The 21,798-nt window shown below is 38.2% G+C and overlaps 2 protein-coding genes across 3 annotated transcripts; one reads left to right on the forward strand and one right to left on the reverse strand.

Moving 5' to 3' along the window:
- Nucleotides 1-243: 243 nt before the first annotated feature.
- On the reverse strand, nt 244-10,776 carry LOC149827178 (disease resistance protein Roq1-like). Of its 2 annotated transcripts, none has more exons than XM_090019191.1 (5): nt 10,600-10,776; nt 7,991-8,611; nt 3,017-4,154; nt 2,003-2,320; nt 244-1,907 (listed from the first exon to the last, which is right to left on the reverse strand). In XM_090019191.1, the coding sequence occupies exons 2-5, from the start codon at nt 8,566-8,568 to the stop codon at nt 450-452; spliced, it is 3,492 nt and encodes a 1,163-aa protein (XP_089875317.1). In that variant the 5' UTR covers nt 8,569-8,611; nt 10,600-10,776; the 3' UTR covers nt 244-449. The 2 variants fall into 2 exon arrangements, with proteins under 2 accessions (XP_089875317.1, XP_089875318.1); XM_090019192.1 differs by having other exon boundaries at nt 7,991-8,851; nt 10,600-10,770.
- A 9,102-nt stretch (nt 10,777-19,878) lies between these two features.
- On the forward strand, nt 19,879-21,219 carry LOC149827179 (uncharacterized). The gene is made up of 2 exons (XM_090020246.1): nt 19,879-20,109; nt 20,936-21,219. Exons 1-2 carry the CDS (start codon nt 19,888-19,890, stop codon nt 21,020-21,022), a joined length of 309 nt encoding a protein of 102 aa, XP_089876372.1. The 5' UTR covers nt 19,879-19,887; the 3' UTR covers nt 21,023-21,219.
- The last annotated feature ends 579 nt before the right edge of the window (nt 21,220-21,798 follow it).

The following is a 21,798-nucleotide window of genomic DNA, read 5'->3' on the forward strand; positions in this document are numbered from 1 at the left end:
TTGTTGTTTATTTACTTATGATTATTTCTTACTGGGTTGTAGACTCACCCCCATTCTTGTTTAATTACAACTGTAGGTTTCAGACAGTAGTATCAGAGTGAGCAGTTTCAGCAGAGTATTTGGTATAATTTTTATTCTTTGTCATTGGATAAATTGTAATTGCTTTTATTCTGTTATGAATGATGAACATTGTAAGAAAAAGTTGATTATGAAAATAAAATAAAAAGTTTTTTTTTAGCCACGTTTTCTCTGTGTAAGCTTTGCACTCTTCCCTCTGAAAAGTAATACCAACCGAACTCGAACTCCTGAGGTCTCAGATCGGGGTGTTACACTGCACCACCTAGCACTAAGCCCAACTAAAGACAAGAGAATCTGCGAAAATCATACAAATGAAATAGGCCCCACCCAAATTGCTATCATGTGTTTGGGTGTGGGGCATAAGGGATCACTTAAGAGGTCCCTAGATCCACTCTAAAGAAGGACGTGTCAATTTCAGCATCAGCTATGCGCAGAACCTTCAAACTTGTGAGGCGTTCAATTTCTTGGGGGATTTCCTTGATTCTAGTTCTCAACAGCTCCAAATCATGCAGGCTTTTCATTTTTTCCAACGTGTCAAATGGAAGGTCTGTGATTCCCTCACACCCACCTAATGACAATTTCGCAAGCCTTTGCAGACCCTCAATCCAAGCAGGTAGAGATTTGAGTCTTTCACAGTGCACTTCAAAGGTCTCTAGGTTGCTCAATTCTCGGATTGAAACAGGTAGGGATTCGAGCTTCTCAGAGTGCACTTGAAAGGTCTCTAGGTTGCTCAATTCTCCGATTGAGCTAGGTAGAGATTCGAGATTCTCAGACGTGAGTTGTAAGTTCTCAAGGTTTTTTAGGAGGACCACAATTGAATCAGGCAGTTTTTTGAGATACTTGCACTTCAATTTCAATGTCTTGACTCTTTTCAATGCCCAAATACTGTCATCTGATAGGGTTGTGAGATCCTGGGACTCGACTTCCAAGATCGTAAGGTTCTCCAAACGACTTAGAATACGGTCGGGTAGATCTGCAAGTTGCTCACAATTTAGTGACAACTCTTCGAGGTTACTTAGTCGTTCGACATCTTTCGGAAAGTCTGAATTCGTTGGATCGGTTAAATAGAACCGTCTTATGTTTCTGCAGACTGATTCGGGCAGTACAGCAAGCAACTCAAGCGATGGAACTCTTAGTTCAGAGATCTCCATTAGATCATCAGTGTCATCCTTTAGTACTTTCTTTCTTGAATCTGAACCGTCTTCTAATATCCTCAAAGGAGTGCCAATTATTGTCAGCTTTTTTAAAGAGCCCAACTTTGCAAACGAATTAGGCAGCTCTGTCAGGAAGGAGCAACGATGTAAAGACAGCTGACGCAGTACTTTTCTAAGCTCACCTATTGAATCAGGCAATTCTGTTATGCCTGTGTGGTTAAGATGAAGCTCCTCTAGTGATTCCATCTTCCCTGATTGTGCTGGCAAACACTTAAGTTCGCTACACCATCCAAGATTAAAGACTTTAAGAGAGATTAATTGGCTGATGGTGTCAGGCAACGTCTGCAGTTTCTTGCATGTTCTCATATCCAAGTACTCTAAGCTCTTGAGTTTTCCAATGGATTCATGAACTCCAATTAACTCTTCACACCATTGGAGATGAAGGTCTTTAAGAGAGGTTAATTCGCCAATGGCGTCGGGCAAATTCTGTAGCTTCGTGCAATTGCCCATATCCAAGTACTTTAATATCTTGAGGTTTCCAATGGACTCGTGAACTTCTTCTAAGTTTTTACACTCTTTGAGTATCAATTTCACCAAGGGAGAGCCATTGGAGAAATTAGGCGTCCGAGTTATGTTTGTATAACTGAGATCGAGAATTTTCAATTTGAGCAGGTCCTGCAAATTTTTTTCTTAGTTAAGTTTCAGGTTTGGAAAAACAACTAGATCTAAGATGTCACAAAACACAGAAAGAATTCGCTCGTAATACTAACCACGCCATTAGGAAAGGATCGAGTAACGAGAGCTTGAGCCGCTGCATTGCTCTTTGATAGATCAACTATTACGGCCTCCCTAAGGTTAAGAGATGACACAAAGTCATTGGTCTCCTCAACAAAGTCACACTGCGGCAATCCCAACCATCTTAGCCCTGTAGGAAAATGCTGGAACATATTTTCGAATTTCACACCCTCAATGTGAAGAAACCTGAGATGGTGCATTTTTTGAAAGCATTGAGCGTTATTAGGCAGTTCTTTTCCTTGTTCCGTGCCTTGGTTGAGCCTGATTGCTTCTACTTCTACTTTCGTTGGTACCTGAAGAGAAAAGAAGCAACATTAACTCAGTTACAGTGCTGGAGAAAACAAGCAATATTAACCCAGTCTGGTGACCTCCATGTGTGTACAAAGATTTCAGGCAACAGTCCAAACACATCATAAATGTAGCATGTTGCCAATTCAAATCGATTTTGATGACGTTGGAGCTGGGACTCGGTTGCATTATGAAGATGGATTAGGATCAGGCTTCTCTCAACGAGGTAACAAAACACAAAAGGCACGTAGGCCCGTAGGCTTACCGCTTGGCTTAATTACTTTGGCTTGTGCAAAAGAGGTGAAGCCAGTGAGATTGAACCTAGACTGCCCGTACGCCCCTACCCACTACGCAAAACCCCTTGGTGCAAGCCTTTCAAGGATTTGGTAATTAGACATATATAGCAAGAAAAGTATAAATCCGGTTCTATTTGGGCCAATAAGGTGGCCTAACCCTAGACTCGGGCTTCACAATGTGATGAGTCGTCAGCATATCCAATGGAAAGAAGAGAACCGTGTCCAAACCGAGACGATCCAAGACATACAGTTGACTCATCTTAGAGCTTATTAATTAGCTACCTCTCTTTGTGAGGGATTTAACCTTTCCTATACTCCCTACTCTATCCAAGTGAACAGGTTGTAGTCCATAAATCCATAATTGAATAAAGTGCAAAGAAGCTGGAGAGAGAGAGAGAGTAGTACCTCCCTTCGAAACAGATAAAGTATGTCGTCCGAATTCCATAGCCTCCTCCTCTTCGAAACTTCTCTTGTTTTGTCTTGGCTAACTATGTCTCTCCCCATATCTCGGAGAAGATCATGCATGATGAAACGTCTCTTTTCATGGTCATGGTCCAACTTAATGAGAGACTTACGCTCAAGGGCTTGAATTGCATTTTCAGGACACCAGCCACGATCCTCCCACAAATAAGTTGCCCTTTCTGTATACTCACCGATAAAAAAGCATGATATGTCTAGAAACACTTGTTTTTCTATTTCCCCGAGTTGATCGTAACTTATCATCAACCTTTTTTGAATATCTTTGTTTGGAATTTTTTGCAACGTTTCCAATCTATATCTCCATACTTTTTCGTTTGTCTCTCCGGACAAATCTGACCCAAACACTACAAGGGTTAAGGGTAGCCCTCCAATAGCTTTAACAAACTCTTCTGATAACTCAGTTAGGTGATCTTCTTTTGGTTTCTCACGGCCCATAAATGCATGTTTTGTGAACAGAAGGAACGCTTCCTCACTTGTCAATTCTTCGGGCTTATAAATTTTATCTTCTTTCACATCTTGTTGCAGCAGTACGCCCTCATCTCTTGACGTGATGATGATCACACTCTCTTTAAGAAACCAGTCCCTCCCACCAGCAAGTGCATTTAATTGATCTCTATCGTCAACATCATCTAAAACAATTAGAACCTTTTTAGACTTCATTCTTTCTTTAATCATGCTTATTCCTTGATCAATGCTACTTATAGATGGGTTTTGAACTTTTAAGATGTCACGAATGAGTTGCTTCTGCAACTCCACCCCTTCGCCTTGTTGAAACTTTTCCCTGATATCTGAAATGAAAGAACCGCCATCAAACAACACATGATCGCCATCTAATACATGATAAAATTTGTTGTAGACAGCCTTGGCTATTGTGGTCTTTCCAATGCCCCCCATCCCTTGGATTCCGATCATGTTCACAACCCCTTCTCCAGTCCTCCAAAGCTCCCTCACTTTCTCAACACGAGAATCAATTCCAATTGGGTACTTTGCAACATACAAGGGAAACTTACCTAGTACAGAGAGCACCCTCTCAACAATTTTGATCTTTAGGTCTGCCTCATTCCTGACACAAGCAAACAAAGAGCTTATATATATACGATCTAACCTTTGGAGAACAAATCTAAGAAAGTTATTATTTTGAAAGTGGATAGCATCTATGCAAAGATTAGTCATTGTGTAGGACAACTGAGTATGGACCAGAGAGAGAAAGAGAGAGAGAGTCAATTCTAAACTTTGGGATTGAAGTCGCTCTCAGGTATTTGAAATTAAATAGGTAAAAAAATTCATTTTTCTTACATGCATGGCCTATTCAGCTTGATGAAAAGACTAAAGTACTCAGAGGTTAAAATTGAAATTAGGTGCTAACTTTTGTCACCCTTACGCATGACACATTAAGAAACATTACAAAGACACGTCAAACTTTTGATCTATTTACAAACAAATGCATAACTTTTGAAATATTGTAATACACGCCTTACTTTTGAGATTTGCTATGTTACCTAGTTATTATTTGTAATATTTTAAGAGTTAGGCATGAGTTAGACAAAAAAGTTTGGCATGTTTTGTAAGTTTTTCTAAATTTAAAAATACTCAGGCATACCACGCAACCAAAGAAGGGGGGACAATACCAACAGTCTTGCAAGCAACGACATTTCCCTACATCATAAACTGCCCTTATAGAAGTAGCTAGAGGGGTGTCAACGGGTCGGCTTTACCTGAACCTGACCCGTGCCAAACCCTACAAGGTTCGGGTATGCCGGTATGGTGATAAATAAGAAGACCCTGGTCCAGACCCAAAGGTCCGATTAATACATGGATCCAGGTATAGTTTGTGAAATTTTATACCAGACCTAGGCCTGACCCAAGTTCTGATTAAGGCTAGCAAAAATTCAATGTAAAACTGACAAAAAATATTATTTTACGGGTCTGAGTATGGTTTCTCTTATGGTGGGTCCGATTAAACCTGGTGCCGACCCAATACCATACCCAAAAAATAGGGGTCAGGTCTAGTTCCTCCTGGGTCTGAACCAAACCGGACCCACTGACACCCTGGAAGTACCTATTTGTGCATCCTAGGTCATACTTTCTAACATATCACAGAATTTTTATTTTGCACGTCATACTTGAGATTGTTTTAATGTGTTTATTGTCACCATGTGATTCATAAAAATCGAATAGCACATTTATTTTCTATAAAAGACCTGCCTTTTAGGTGGACAATTTGTTAACCTGTTTTCTATTTTGTTTTTAATTTCTAGATCCCCATTGTAGTGACCTTGTCATGTTATTTTGTAATTGTCGAATGATATGATGGTTAAAACAACCCTATAGATATGATCATATCATTGCGATGTGTAAGAAAGATTTTCCAAGGCGTAAACAACCAACAGCCCACAATATGCTAAAATTTCGTGACTTAAAAAATCACAATTTTATTTCGAATAAACACAATAGATGGTATGATTCCTACAAAAAAAAAAAACCGTGCTTAACACATCCGTAGGCGTAGGGTTGGATTGCTTAAAAGACATGTTATATATACATATAGGAAAAATGCTTCCATATGATGTGGACAGTTATTCAATGTTCCATGTTTACTTAGGGCAGCAATTGTAAGTACAACAAGTAGAGCTAGTGCAATTAGGTCTCTATTCTTGGGGCAATTTTTTTGAGTAAAATTCAAAAATAACACTAATATACCTTCAAAAGAATAACAATTTGAATTAATAATGGCTAATGCATGCATCCAATACCTCACCATACTAAACTTATAGTAATATATATAGGGTTATTCTAACATTTAAACTAGTTGTGTTTAACATTAGATGGATTCAATCTTGCGAGAATGATTAAAACACTTTTAAAATAATAAGATTGTAAGGTTAATTATTTTGTGGGCATTATAGGTCTTTTGAACTTGGAGGAAATTGAAAAGTCAAACACTTTTTTCAAGTAACTTTAAGAAACTATCAAAGTTACCTTTTTGACCTTAAAAAGTAACTTTATATTTTCAAAAATATCATTATTTTAAGAATATTTTAATCATTTATATAAGATTGAATCCATCTAATGTTAAACCTACCTCGTTTAATGGTAGATATATATAGGGGGTTAATATTGGCTATTAATATAGGTATACAACTAATTAGTAGAAATCACTCTTTTCTTAAAAAAAATCCAATTTTTTAAAGATCAAATGTTACTGATGTGATTTACATGGTTTGTTTAGTAGAAAACATATTTTGAATCATGTGATTATGTAAAAAAATAGATTTTTTAAGGCGTACAAAAATCAATGGCCTATAATGTGCCAAAATTTCATAGCTCTAAAGATCACATTTTTACATTAGAAAAGCATGACATGGCTTCATCCTTAGCAAACAAACCATGTTGAAAATATCTCTGTGGTTAGATTGAGTCATACAACTTGCAATTATGATTCCTAGCTCATTAGTTTTGTACCTTCCTTAATAGCCAATATTTACCCATATATATAGGGCGCAGATCAGGTCATGCTGAACATGAGCGTTTTTTCTCATGCTGACATCGTGGCCGGCTGTTTGCATTTTGGATGAATGCCACGTGGTTTTGTTGACTTTTGAGCTATTTAAAATGCAAATCGGATGGCCACGATATCAGCATGAGCAAAAACGCTCATGTTCAGCATGACCTGATCCGCTTCCATATATATATATATATATATATATATATATATATATATATATATATATATATATATATATATATATATATATATATATATATATATATATATATATATATATATATATATATATATATATATATATATATATATATATAAAGTCATCATGAAAAACACAGAGGTTGGAATAGGTAATAATTTTGAATCAGGTCAAGGATTGGAGCAGATCCAAAATCCAAGACATTCACAAATATCCTTATTTATCATCTGCTATCTCATCCTCTTTCAGCTTCTTTTTAGTTTCACATTAGCTGTTTCGGAGTTGGTAGTTGGCAATGAAATTCCAACTCCGGCTGGTTGCGAAATACCAGCCTCCCAATACTATTGTGCACCAGCGTATATGAAGACTTGCAAACCCTAGATTTTGGTTATCCAGGAATTGACATCTTAGTGTTAAATATAAGTATCCAAATAGAGCCACTACGGTGAAGGCTACAAATTCAAGAGTTTTAAACCCATCTGTAACATAAATAACTAACTCCTTTCTAAAATGAAATTAACCAAAGCAGGGTTTCAGTAGATCTTGGCTTGTTTACGGAGTCGCACAAGCTTGGAACGAGCTTTAATGGATTGAGTCCTAGATGTCCAGTTAAAGGCAGACTCCTGATGCAGCCCTACCCATTTATTTGATCATCCCATGGCATGTGGTGAGTAATTGGACCCTCCAAGGTTAGATGAGAGGATCTCATACTTGGGTTATAGGTCCAATCATGTAGTGCCCTTTTAACAGGCATTGGGTGGCCATGCCCAGGCCAAAAGATGGTCCAGCTCATTTGCTAAGGTTGGGGTTTGGCCCGGTTCTTAACGGGCTCGGGTTTGAAGAGCAGTCCATGACCCATCTCATTAGCCCAATGGGCCAATGTAAAACCGGTCCGGCTCAAACCCATTTGTAGGTTATTTTTTTAATAAAATTAATAAATCAATTCTTATAATATCAAAAAATAAATTAAATGAAATAAACATAAAATTCAAAATTCCACATTTGATAATGTTCAATTTACAAAATTAATGCTACTAATTAGTTAAATAGTAATAGTTGCCAAGTTGTTATGTATATATAGCACATGCCAAGGGCTTGCTCATTTTGATAGTGGTGGGCGGGAGATTCCAGAACCCAGTAAGACAATGGTTTACACAATGTAAAAAATGAGAGAGAGAGAGAGAGAGATGTGTACCCATTTGCATTGTTCTTAAGGCTGAATCCAGAGATATTTGCAACTGCTTTCAAGGCATCCCTCCACATATTTACCTCATATTTGTTTTCATGCTCTTTAAATGCAAGCTCAAAAGGCCCAATCTGGTGACGAATATGGGAAGGTTCTACATCAAAGAACACGGGAACAATATTCCCCTTCTTACATTCAACCATCTTGGCTATCTCCTTTAGGCACCATTCTGAACCCGCGTAGTTCTTTGAGAAGATGGGCACGCAGACCTTAGATCTCTCGATGTAGGCGAACAGATTCTCGATCTCTTCACCCTTATCCAAATCCCTGTTGTCTATGAAGGTGCGGATGCCCTTGACTTCCAAGTCTTGATGGAGATGGCCAGTGAATCCATTTCGAGTGTCAGGTCCTCTAAAGCTCAAGAACACATCATACTCGAATCCACCATCTTCTGATAATGATGGTGATGAAGATGGCATAGCTGGTCCCATTTGATTATCAACACATCCACCACCTTCGGATGATTGTAATGGCACTGTTTTTCTTTTCTTGGAAGAACGGTAACCGCGATGTTCTTTTCGTTTCATTTGCAATACGTCCACTACCTTCCGAATGCTGCTGGTTCCTTTCCTGGGAGCAACAGTTGGAGCAAATATTTAACTATGATTCAAACTGACGGTTGCACTGATTTACATTATCAATGAAATGGGTCTTTCTTATTAGGACCCAAACCTGGTCCACTGCCAAATAGAGATGTAACAGGTCGGATTTACAGTCTGATTTGGTTCAGATGTACTTATTACTGAATCCGATCTAATCAATCTTGCATAACTGAATCTGAAATCGGATGTGAAAATGCAATACCAAATCCTGATCCGACAAACTAATCAAAACATGGCTTATATGTAATGATTTCAGATTATAAATCCATGAATCTTAATCAAATTTGGGTTCAGATGAAAATTTACACACCAAATCCAAATTCAATGATTAATTGGTGCTACTTAATTTGTCTACCAAATCTGACGAGAGATTCAGATTCGGTTGGATATTTGACGCCAACCCGATCTGGCTGACATCCCTACCCCTCAAAACTCAAACGATTCGGCTGTAACAGTATCAAAGTCTGTATGGATCTCTGTGGCATCTTGTTGGGAATGACCAAGGGTGTCAACGGGTCGGGTTTGGTTCGGACTTAGATTAAACCAAACTCAAACCTAATTTGGGTTTATGGCACCGAGCCTGGAGCTGGGTCCAATCGAACCCACCATAAGAGAAACCATACTAATTGGATCTTATAAGGATTACTTGAACCAGACTCGGACCATACCCGGTAAAATAATATTTTGTATCATTTTTACATTGAAAACTTACGGATCTTAGTTGGAAGTCGGGTTGAATTGGGCCCGAATCTGGTATGTTGTTTCACAAACCATACCCAGCTTCATATATTAATCGGACCCTTCGGGTGTTCAACATGGATTCTAATTGGATCTTCTTATTTATCACCAAACCCAGACCGTCTAAGATTTGGTACGGGTCGAGTTCTGGTCAAACCCGACCCATTGACAACCCGAGGCTTGAGTATGGACCCAGACTTTGATACTGTTACACTACACAAACGGAACCTTGTGCTGGGGCTTTGTAAACCTAAACTGGGTCGAGCTATTCAACGGCAGATCAATCCGTTGCCCATTTGTGCTGTGAGACGCCATGTGAAAACACTAATGTAATAGAATGCTTAATTGTTTTAGTTGACTCTATAATTGATTTTTTTTAAGATAATTTGAACATAAATTGTTATTGACTTAAGTTTATTTTTTTTTTTAATGTGACACGGTCATTTTATAAAAGTCTTTGAAAAAAAAAAGATGCCGATTCTGTCCAATTCTTCTGAGTTGCTGTTGAATCGGCAGATTTTTAAGTGAGAGCGAAGGGCCTGTTTGGAATCTGGTAACTGGGATGGGCGTTCATGCATTTGGTGAGAGCTAAACATCATGTGAAAACAAGATAAAATTTAGTTCAGTGCCCAAAACTGGGCTTCACATTTCGGGCTTTCCTAATATGCACCACTTCTTTCCTGAAAACTACTGTCAAACAAGATTCTGCCTTTTCTATTTGCCTATTCAGCCAGGTTAAAACAATACCAAGTAAAATCTCCTTACAATTTGCACGAAACTTTCTTTTAGAAGCCTATTATTTGCCCTTTATTTAGAAAAACGGACCTATTGTTTCTGAATCTACTAATATAGACTTCTCTTCTTCTTCTTTTGTTTTGTTTTTGGAAGCTGCCAAATAGGGGCCGACATTTAAATTATAAGTCAAATAACAACAATAACCTTCACCATCAACAATTCAAAATATTTACCATTTTCTTTCTTATTGAGAATGAATGAGTGTTGTTCATTTTCACAAAAAGAATACAGAAAACTAAAGAAGAATCATGTTTTTCAATGTGATTACTGACGATGTTGGTGAGTCCCTTTTTAACAAATTTTCAGAAAATTGTAGGCTATATAAGGAATTTTATGAAGTTAGGCTGATTTTTAAAACTAACCGCTAAAGGTGTAGACAATGTGTCCAAAAGAACTTTTATATTCTGAAAAAGCTTTGATTACCTCGAGCCTGGCTTGCAGACGATGGCTGACGACGATTAAGGTGGAAAGAAAGAAGGCTGAGTCCCCGTTCTGCAGTGGTGAGTAGAGTGCTCCCAATGTTACAAATTCTTCCTAATCAATACAGCTCCTTCGCATGCGTCTGAGCAGGAGGAGAAGTCTGGTATGGAGGAGGGCTCCTTGTTTTTTGATCTGACGTCCATATTTATAATAAAGGTCGGGGGAGGGAGGAAGGATGGGGTTCGAAAAAAATATTATAAAAAAAGCTGAGTGGTAAGGGGCCAACTTATTTATGACAGGTTACAAACTCTTAGACTTAGGGATGGCAGTGGAGCCGGGTGGGCCCGGGGGCGGGTATAAGGTCTCCACCCCCACTCCATCTCAAACTCTTGCCCTCTATCTCGGTACAGGTTTGGATTTTAACCTCCATCCCCATTTTATGTCCTCCATCTCCGGTCCAAACACAGCCCATTTTCCTCCAGGTCCACTGCCATCCCAAGAAGGATTGGACACGGGCCACGGTGGGAGAAAGCGTAAGTCCATCCCTGCACAGGTTTTGATTTTAACCGCCATCCCCGTTTCATGTCCTCCATTAATGATCTAAATGGGGCGAGCCAGGGCAGGGCCCCGTTTCCTCCGGGTCCACACTGCCATACCTACTTAGACTTGTCAAACTTGGCAACACCATCACTAGGGGATAGACATATGTCCGGGCAGCCCACGGGCCAGGCTTGGGCCTATAAATTAGACCCAAGCTCGGCCCGAATTGGGCCGACACATGATGGCCTGTGTATATGTATATATATGTATTATATACATTATATATAACATAATATATATAATATATAATATATTATATAATAGACATGACTCGATTAATCCCACGGGCCTAATGTTGTCTGTAGGCTGGGGTTTTTCCCAACGAGCAGGCCCGATCCGAACAAATGGCCTGACCCGTAATGATGAGCCCAGCCAACTTGGTGAACAGCCAGGTCGGGGCAATGATGGGCCGTGCCAACTCGGTCAACGGCCCAGTCAACCCATCCCGATGCCCACCCCTAGCCATCACCCAACTAGGTTGTCCATGCTTGATAATTCTGCTGCTATACACCGATCAGTCGTAGATGGCTTGGGTCCGGCATCATTTGTGGTTAAGGTTAGCAACTCTCTTGGTGGCACATGGGTTGGGCCATGTATTATTTATGACAGGTTACCAACTCTCTTGACTTTCTCAAACTTGCACACTAAGTGGCACATGGGTTGGGCCATGTGTTATTTATGACAAAGGTTAACCGCTCTCCAACTTATCAAACTTACCTATCACCATCTGACTATTCTTTTTATACATGAGTGAGGGAGAGAATGCCTAGCGGTTGACTCGTTCAAACTACTTAGAAAGAGTGGCTGAGATGGAAAGATGATAAAATGACCTACATCTTAAGCAATTTTTTTAATTTAGGTTTTAAATTAAAAGAATATGTGAGATTTTGAAAGTAAATCTCTTTTGAAGAATATTTTCACTTTTCAAAAACACAATCAAACCAAAAATACCTTCAATGTCAAAATACAAGATTTGTTTTAGTGGACGCTAAAATTGCTTTAATTTTTTTTTTTTTGGTGATTTGTCGTTTCACTAAAGTCTTTGGTGCAAAATGTGATTAACAATCCTATTCCCTCTGAATTTGAATCTAACCTAATCCACAAATTACCCGAATCCGCTGAATACGTATAAGATTTATCAATTTAGCTAGTTGGATCTCGATTTGGCATTATAATTTTTCTTTTTAACTCTCTGACTTTGCATCTTGAATCCTAAGCCATTTTTTTTTGACAGAGAAAGCTGGGGTTAGGCATACCCCTAACAGTTATACAACCATACCAATACCAATGGGAATCGATCGAATTCAGTAAAAATTTAAATACCTACGAATTAATCAAATCTGACCCGTCTAAATCACTAAATCATAGAACCACCATACCCGAACTGCTTAATATATACGCAAGCCATCTGTCATACCTCTCGGCCACTCATTGTTGTATCGTTTGCATGGGGGTCAAGTGTGGGTCATGCCTACTCTCAGGCTCAGCCAAAGCATGAAAATCAAGTTTGAAAAAAATCAAGAGGGTAGAATAATTTTTGTCATAAATGCTTGTGGGCAGTGGGCCTAAGCCAAACCACTAACTTGCCGGTGCATAGTTGGAGCATTAATTTTCTTTGCTTTCAATTCAGGCTCGAATGGAATCGGGTCCCAAGTCTTAGCAACGACATAAAATTCGAACATTTTAAAATTTAACGGTAAAAATTATTGTCTAGGAATTGTCGCCTTAAATAAATAAACCCTAATGAAGTCGTCCATAGGAACCTCTATACTTGAAAAATGTACGTTAAAAGATGTGATTCTTCTTGTTGGCATCCCTAATGAAGTCATCAGCAAGTGACTTGTTTACCATAAACAAAAGGTTTTTTAATATATTATATATATTATACATAACATAATATATATAATATATTATATATAACATAATAAATATAATATATAATAGATCCGACTCGATTAATCGTATGGGCCTAATGGCATTCGTAGGTTGGGGTTTTACCAACGGACAGGCCGATCCGTACAAATGGTCTGATCCATCATGATGGGCCAGGCAAACCTGGCAGTACAAGAAAAATGTTATTTAGGGATAAAAATTTAAGACGAAAATAATCTATTTCAAATTTGTGATGGATTAGCAAGAGAAAACTAGTCGTCCTTAAAATCGAAATTAGTTGCAGAATTAGCGATTGAAAATTTTTGTTTCAAAATCCATCCCTAAGTAACGGCATATAAATTTAGTCTCAAACTCCATCGCTGATTAACGATGGATTTGGGATGAAAAAATCAGTTTCAAACTTCATCACAACTTAGCAACGGATTGGCGCAAAAAATTTTCATTTGCTAAGTAGCGACGAATTTTGAGACAAAATATATCCGTCGCTAAGCCGCCGCTAATTTTCGTTGTAAAATGACCCATCTAGGGTACAAAATTGTCTCCCTGCTCTCTCTCTCTCTCCTCTCTTTCGTCAATCCATCGCCCTTTCTCTTTCATCGCTCGATCCACCGTCGTCGCCTCCCATCCTTTGAGCAGATGTTGACGACTGAAGCCGCCAGCCACCCATATGAACACCACCACTGTCTCCTTCTTCCTTGTTGTCACCGACGACCACCGACCATCGGCTACCCCCTTTTCGATCGCCACCATCTCCCCTTCTTCCCTCAGCGAATCCACTGGCCACCCACTGCTTGTTCCTCCAACTCTGACAACTCGATCGAAGCCCAACAGTGACCACGTTGGTGAGCTCGCCTCCCGTACCCTCGCACCTCCCCCCTGTCCCTCTTTCCAACCTCTCGGCAAGGGGTCCCACCTCCTGCTACTAGTATTTTTCGGTAGGGAGATCTGCCCTCTTGCCGTTGTATTTGCTCGACCGACAAGGAGCCCCACCACCTACCACTGGTACTTTCTAGCAGGGGGCTTCCGCCCCCTGCCCTTGTTTAAGCAACAACGGCAGGGAGATCCATCCCCTGCCATAGTTATGTTTTTTGCCAACCTTAGAACACACATAAGCATGATTTTTATCACTATAAAAGTTTTTTGACTGCCTTAAAAACCATATATGCATGCTTGAATCACTATGACATTTTTTTGGCAGCCTTAGAACACATATAAGCATGATTTCATCATTATGAAAGTTTTTTGACTGTCTTATAACACATATAAGCATAATTGAATCACTATGAAAGTTTTTTGGCAACCTTAAAACACATATATGCATGATTTCATCACTATAAAAGTTTTTGACAACCTAAGTTTTTTGACTACCTTAGAACACATATAATTATGATTTTATCACAATAAATTTTTTTGACTGCCTTATAACACATATATGCACGATTGAATCACTATGAAAGTTTTTTTACAGTCTTAGAACATATATAAGCTTGATTTCATCACTATGAAAGTTTTTTGACAACCTTAAAACACATATAAGCATGATTGAATCACTATGAAAGTTGTTTGACAACCTTAGAACACATAGATGCATGATTTCATTACTATGAAATTATTTGACTGCCTTATAACACATATATGTATGATTTCATCACTATAAAAATTTTTGACTGCCTTATAACACATATATGCATGATTGAATCACTGTGAAAGTTTTTTGACAACCTTAGAACACATATATGCATGATTTCATTACTATGAAAGTTTTTTGACAGCCTTATAACACATATATGTATGATTTCATCACTATAAAAGTTTTTAACTGCCTTATAACACATATATGCATGATTGAATCACTGTGAAAGTTTTTTGACAACCTTAGAACACATATATGCATGATTTCATCACTATGAAAGTTTTTTGACAGCCTTATAACACATATATGCATGACTGAATCCCTATGAAAGTTTTTTGACAACCGTGCAACACATGCATGCATGATTTAATCACTATAAGATTTTTTGACTGCCTTATAACACATATATGCATGATTGAATCGCTAGAAAAGTTTTTTGACAACCTTATAACACATATAAACATGATTGAATCACTATGAAAGTTTTTTGACAACCTTAAAGCACATATATGTATAATTGAATCACTATGAAATTTTTTGATTGCCTTATAACACATATAAGCATGAATTCATCACTATGAAAGTTTTTTTACTGTCTTGTAACATATATATGCATGCACTACAAAAAAATAGTTGATTAGCGACGGAATTTAGCGACTGAGTTATATCGTCGCTACTTAGCGACAGATTAATGAGAGAAATGAATCCATCGCTATATTTGTAGAATTTTACGAAACTAGCGACATATTATATTCCCTCGCAAAATCCGTCGCTACTTAGCGACGGATTGTGCGAGAGAATATTTTGTCGCAATAAATACGACAGTTAGCGACGAAATTGCGACGGCTAAAATTCCGTCGCAACATAGCGACGGCCTAGGCGACGAAATATTTTATGTCGCCTTTTTTGTTTTTTGAATTACGATGGCTTAGCGACGGAATTAATCCGTCGCTAAGCCGTCGCTAAATGTCGCATTACCCCTAATCCCAGCCCTCTTTTTCCTTTCTCCTTTCGCTGCTCCCGCCCGCCGCCCTCTCCTTCCTGCCGCCCTCTTCCTTCGGCCGCCCTATACATCCCGTCGACCTCTCTGCCGGCCCCCACCGTTCGCCGGAAGTCGATCTCCGTCAACCTTCCGCTGCCGCCGTCGCTGCCCGGAGCAACCGCAGGTACGTATTTCACCTTAAATGGATTGGAGGTCGACCCCCTGCGTTTTCCGGCAGGGGGTCGACTCTGCCAGGCGGTCGACCCCGGTAGGTGGTCGACCCCCTGCCGTGTCCGGCCGGGGGTCAACCCTGGTAGGGGGTCGACCCCCTGCCGTGTCCGGTCGGGGGGGGGGGGGGGGGGGTCGACCCCCCGCCATGTCCGGCCGGGGGTCGACCCCCCGCCGTGTCCGGCAGGGGGTCAACCCCGGCAGGGGGTCAACCCCTTTTGATGTCCGGCAGGGGGTCAACCCCCTGCCTTGTCCGGCCGGGGTCGACCCCCTGCCGTGTCCGGCCAGGGGTCAACCCCCTGCCTTGTCCGGCAGGGGGTCAACCCCTTTTGATGTCCGGCCGGGGGTCGACCCCCTGCCGTGTCCGGCCGGGGGTCGACCCCCTGGTTTCTTGCTCTTTTTTTTCTTTTTTCAGAAATTAGGGTTTTTATTTTATTTTTATTGTTTAGTTTTCTTTGATTTTCATTGATTAGGATTTTTTATTTTGATTTTCATTTATTAAGCAATTGAATCAAATTTCTTAAATTAAGGCTATTTGTAGTTAATTTAATTAGGGTTTTTTATTTGATTTTGTTTTATTAGGGCTTTGAATCAAAATTTAAAAATTAGGGCATTTTATAGTTAATTTGATTAGGGTTTTCTTGGATTTGATTAGAGCTTTTATTTTTATTTTCTATGATTAGGGATTTGAATCATAATTTTTTTAATTAAGGATTTTTAGTTAATTTGGTTAGGACTTTAAATCAAAATTTTTTAATTAAGGCTTTTATAGTTAATTTGATTAGGTTTTTTTTATTTATTTAGAGTTTTTATTTTTATTTTCTATAATTAGGGATTTAAATCACATTTTTTTAATTAATACTTTTTAGTTAATTTGATTAAGGATTTTTTTGTATTTGATTTGGGCAGGTTTTTTCCTTATTTGATTAAGGTTTAAATTGTGGCTTTTTTATTTAATTTTATGGTTTATTTTTCTTATAGTTTATGATGTTTTGGTTTATTTATAATTTATTTTCTTGTATTTTAAGGTTTTATGATTTAATATGGTCGAATAATTTCATGGTGACTTCATTTTAAAACATCATTTTTTTTTGCAGATTTCTCAACAGAACTCGCTTGTGCCCCGCCACCCGTGGTAAGTAAGTGACAAAAACAATGCAAATCGGATAAATACCCGTGGTGAGTAAGTGATGCAAGCGCATCACATGTTATTTAATTTATTGAATATAACACTTTATTGTTCACACACTCACTTAGTTGTTTATATCTAGGACTACTTTGTTGGAGTTCGGAGATCATGCTGAGCATGATTTTAATGTATGAATATGGAAGTGTTCTTATTTTTGGAGTACGGAGTCCATGCTATGCATGGTAGTAGTTAGTGGGATATTGAAGTGTGTTTGCTGCAGGTACATGTTTGATATTTGTTTGATATGAATTATTTCGATGTATTGCAATGTTTGATGTGATTGTATCCATGCTTACATGTAGTTACTTTCAATTTGATTATGTCTTCCATGTGAAATTGTATACTGAAAGCATGCTTCAAATGAATGTATCGTGTCATGAATAGTTTGCACATGAAAATATTAAGTTATCAATGCATGCATCATAATTCTTGTGATTGTATGACATCATATATTGCATGATAAATTTGATATTTTCTTCATCATAGTATTCTGATGGTTCTCTTTTAACTGGTTAGGATACTATTCGTAACATCATACGACAAAATGACTGCAAACCGTGAATGGATGTACCGTAGGATAGTGGACAATGAGTTATCGCATGAATATATGGATGGTGTCGACAGTTTTATTGAATTTGCAATGGCAAGTGTCAGTACGGTAGATCCCACAGGTCGGATTAGGTGTCCCTGCAAGATTTGTAAGAATAATCGATTTGTAGAACCTCATGGCGTTAGACATCACCTATACAGGAAGGGTTTTGTGAGTGATTATACTTCATATCCGAGTATAAAAAAGTCAGATAGAAATGAATGGTGGGCAGTTTGCAAGGTGAAATCCAAACTATACCCCGAGTATGATCAGTTACAAGAAGATGAGTTAGCTGAAGACAGTGATTACTATCAATCAGATGATGTCTGTGACTTCGCTTATGGTCACGATGTTGCGCATGATATGCATGTCATATCTCCATTGGCTGATGAAACATTCATAGAGGAATGTAATCCAAATGATGTACCAAGTGGATGGGCAAACAATGAAGAAGAAGAAGAAGAAGAAGAAAGTCAAACTAGTGACGAGGAAGAATTCTCAAGCTAGTGAGCAAAATCTTATACTACAAACCTCTATTTAAATGCATTGTAATACTTGATGTGAGTTGTATTGCAATACTTGGTGTGAATGATTAAAAATTTTATTTCAATGTATTGTAATACTTGATACGAATGATTCGAATGCATTGTAATACTTGATGTGAATGATTTCAATTATCTGAATGTATTATAATTTATGCAATTAACGAATGATTTGAATTAGTGCAATACTTGATGTCAATGATTTGAATTATTTGAATGCATTGCAATGCTTGATGTGAATGACTTGAATGCATTGTAATACTTGATGTGAATTATTTGAATGTATTGTATGACATATGTTATTTGTTAGAATATGGTTCGTGGAGGTTATAGTGGTCGCTCATCCAGTAGTAGCCAGGCTCAACCTTCATCTTCACGGGCTCCTGTGATAGGTATATCATATAAGTAATTAGATGCTTGATTAGTTCAAATGCACATTCTGAGAACTTGGTGTGTATTTTTTTACAGATGATGTTGCGCCTGTACACGACCCACCTACACCAGTTGATCGCACAAGTCAACAGCCAACACAGGAAACAGGGTCTTCTCAGGCTGGCACAAGAAGACTCATTCGAATAGTGTATATCGATAATCGACCGTAAGTATTTTGTTTTCAATTATTGCATATCTTTTAAATATTTTATATTGATATTTACTATGTAACAATTCATGTGCAGCACGAGGTTTGAGCCACAAGAAGTAGTACGGGAGATTAGGAATTCACTTCTTCAACATCTACCAGGACCAGTTGCTCAATGGAAAGAGTACCCAAAGGAGGTATTAGACAGATTGTGGTCCTCATTCATGGTATACAGTTGTTCCTCATAGTTAATGTGTTTCATATTTAATTTATTTAAGCAATGTCTACTAACTTTCTGAAAATATTTGTAGGCTTCGAATCGCTTTGCAACTACGGTGGAAGAAAATGATGCAAGGAAGGTGTGGCAGAAGGTGGCTGCCAATCGATTTGCAGACATGCTGCACACTATGAAGACTGCAGCAAAAAAAACATCTGGCGTAGTAGATGATCCATTACTGTAAAAGGGCCATGGTCCTATTACTATCAGGAGAGATTACTGGGATGAAATGTGCGATATGTGGGTGGGAGATGCATTTAAAAATCGCTCTGCGAAGGCTTCACAAAATCGATCGAAGATGCCCGAAGCCCATCTACACACAGGTGGATCTAAGACATTTGGGAGCCACCTAAAGAAAATGGTAACTCATCAATATATAATATTAATTTTATAAGTATTGTTGCAAATTTGTGTACTAAATCTTTTGTCATTTAACTTCGCAGGAAGCAGAAAAAGGAGGTAGTGTACCATATAAGGATGTGTTTGTAGAAACACATAAACGGAAGACCACGGGAGTCTTCGTATCAGAGAAGGCGAGAACGACAACGGTATGTATTAATTCTATTAATAATCATTGCAATATATATGCAAGTCATCATAATGTTATCATTAATTATTAATGAATACTTTAAACATTATTTTGTAGGAGGCATATGAGCAACAAATGGTAGAGCGATATGGCGAAGACGCTACTCAGCATCCATCATTTGATCCTACAGCATGGGTGACTGCAGCAGGTGAACCAAAAAAAGGTCGCGTGTTCGGGTTTGGGAGTAATATGAACACTTCACAAGTTATTGGTTCTTCCAGTTACGGCTCACCAACTTCTTGCGCCGACATAAGCTCCAAGCAGCCGACTATTCTTTCCGGTGATGATGTACGCGAGATCATTAATGAATCACTGAATAACTACTTCCAATACACCGTCGCCCCCTTTCTCCGAAATGAGATCAAGGCCGCTGTTCAGGATAGGGGATCTTCGATTCCAGGTCCCTCTCAGGTATAATCACATATATAGTTTTTTTGACTGTCTTAAAGCACATCTGAGCATGGTAGAATCACATATAGAGTTTTTCTAGATGCCTTAGAACACATATGAACATGCTATAATCACATATTCAATTTTTTTACTGCCTTAGCACACATATGAGCATGATAGAATCACATATATATATATATATTTAACTTTTTGTCTGTCTTAGAGCACATATGAGCATGATAGAATCACATATAAAGTTTTTTTGATTGCATTAGAACACATAAGCATGCTATAATCACATATTCAGTTTTTTTACTGCCTAAGAACACATATGAGCATATTATAATCACATATTCTGTTTTTTGACTGCCTTAGCACACATATGAACATGCTATAATAACATATAGAGTTTTTTAACTGCCTTAGAACACATATGAACATGTTATATATCATTTATGATAGAATCACATATAAAAATTTTGGCTTTGCCTGCCTTAGAGCACATATGAGCATGCTATATTCACATATTCAATTTTTTTACTGCCTTAGCACACATACGAGCATGATCGAATCACATATATAGTTTTTTGCCTGCCTTAAAGCACATCTGAGCATGGTAGAATCACATATAGAGTTTTTTTATATGCCTTAGAACACATATGAACATGCTATAATCACATATTCAATTTTTTGACTGCCTTAGCACACATATGAGCATGATAGAATCACATATAGAGTTTTTTTATTGCCTTAGATCACACATGAGCACATGATAGAATCACATATAGTGTGTAATTTATTTCATTATATTTTGTTTATCAATACTGACTGTTCTTTTCTTGTGTAGGCTGCTAGCGATAATCAGGGTAGTGGAGCTGAAGGGACAGATAAAGACAATGAACAAGAAGACGCACAAAATCTTGGCGATGATTAGAGGACTGTGTTGAAGAAGTTCTATTTTTTTTATTTTTCCTAATTGTAATTGTTGAATTGTAAATAATTAAACTTCTTAGTTTTAAGGTGGAACGATTAATTATTATAGATACTTGTTATATGAATTTTTTTGTGTGGTTTGTTTTTTATTTACAGGAAATATAAATTGTACAGGAAATATAAATTGTACAGTTCTCGGTAATTAATTTTTAAATAATTTTTTTTTTATTTTTTTTCGTTTTTGCGACGGATTAGCGACGGATTATTCCGTCGCTATTCATATTAATCTAGCGACGGCTTAGCGACGGAATTAAATCCGTCGCCACGCCGTGGTCGCCGTTTAGTACCGACGGATTGGCGACGGAATATAGCGCTCGTTATTCCATCGCAATTAGCGACGGACGTGGCGACGGAATTATTCCGTCGCCAGTTAGCGTCGAAATATTCGCGACGTAAGCATACTGTCGCCGCGTTGTCACTAATCCGTCGCTAACATGGTTAGCGACGGATTAGCGACGGAATGTGGTCGTCGCTAATCTACTGCTTTGTTGTAGTGATGATTGTGATACATAACACATTTATTTGACAGCCTTATAAATCATATATGCATGCGTGAATCACCGTGACATTCTTTGGCAACCTTAGTACACATATCTGCATGATTGAATCACTATAATTTTTTTTTTAGTCTTAGAACACATATTTGAATTTTGTTAATGTCCTTCAGTTTATTGCTATTATATGTATCATTTAGCCATTTACTTTGTTGCATTAGAT

This window comes from Nuphar pumila, chromosome 10 (assembly GCF_984573655.1).
Source record: "Nuphar pumila chromosome 10, dmNupPumi1.hap1.1, whole genome shotgun sequence".
Lineage (NCBI taxonomy): Eukaryota > Viridiplantae > Streptophyta > Magnoliopsida > Nymphaeales > Nymphaeaceae > Nuphar > Nuphar pumila.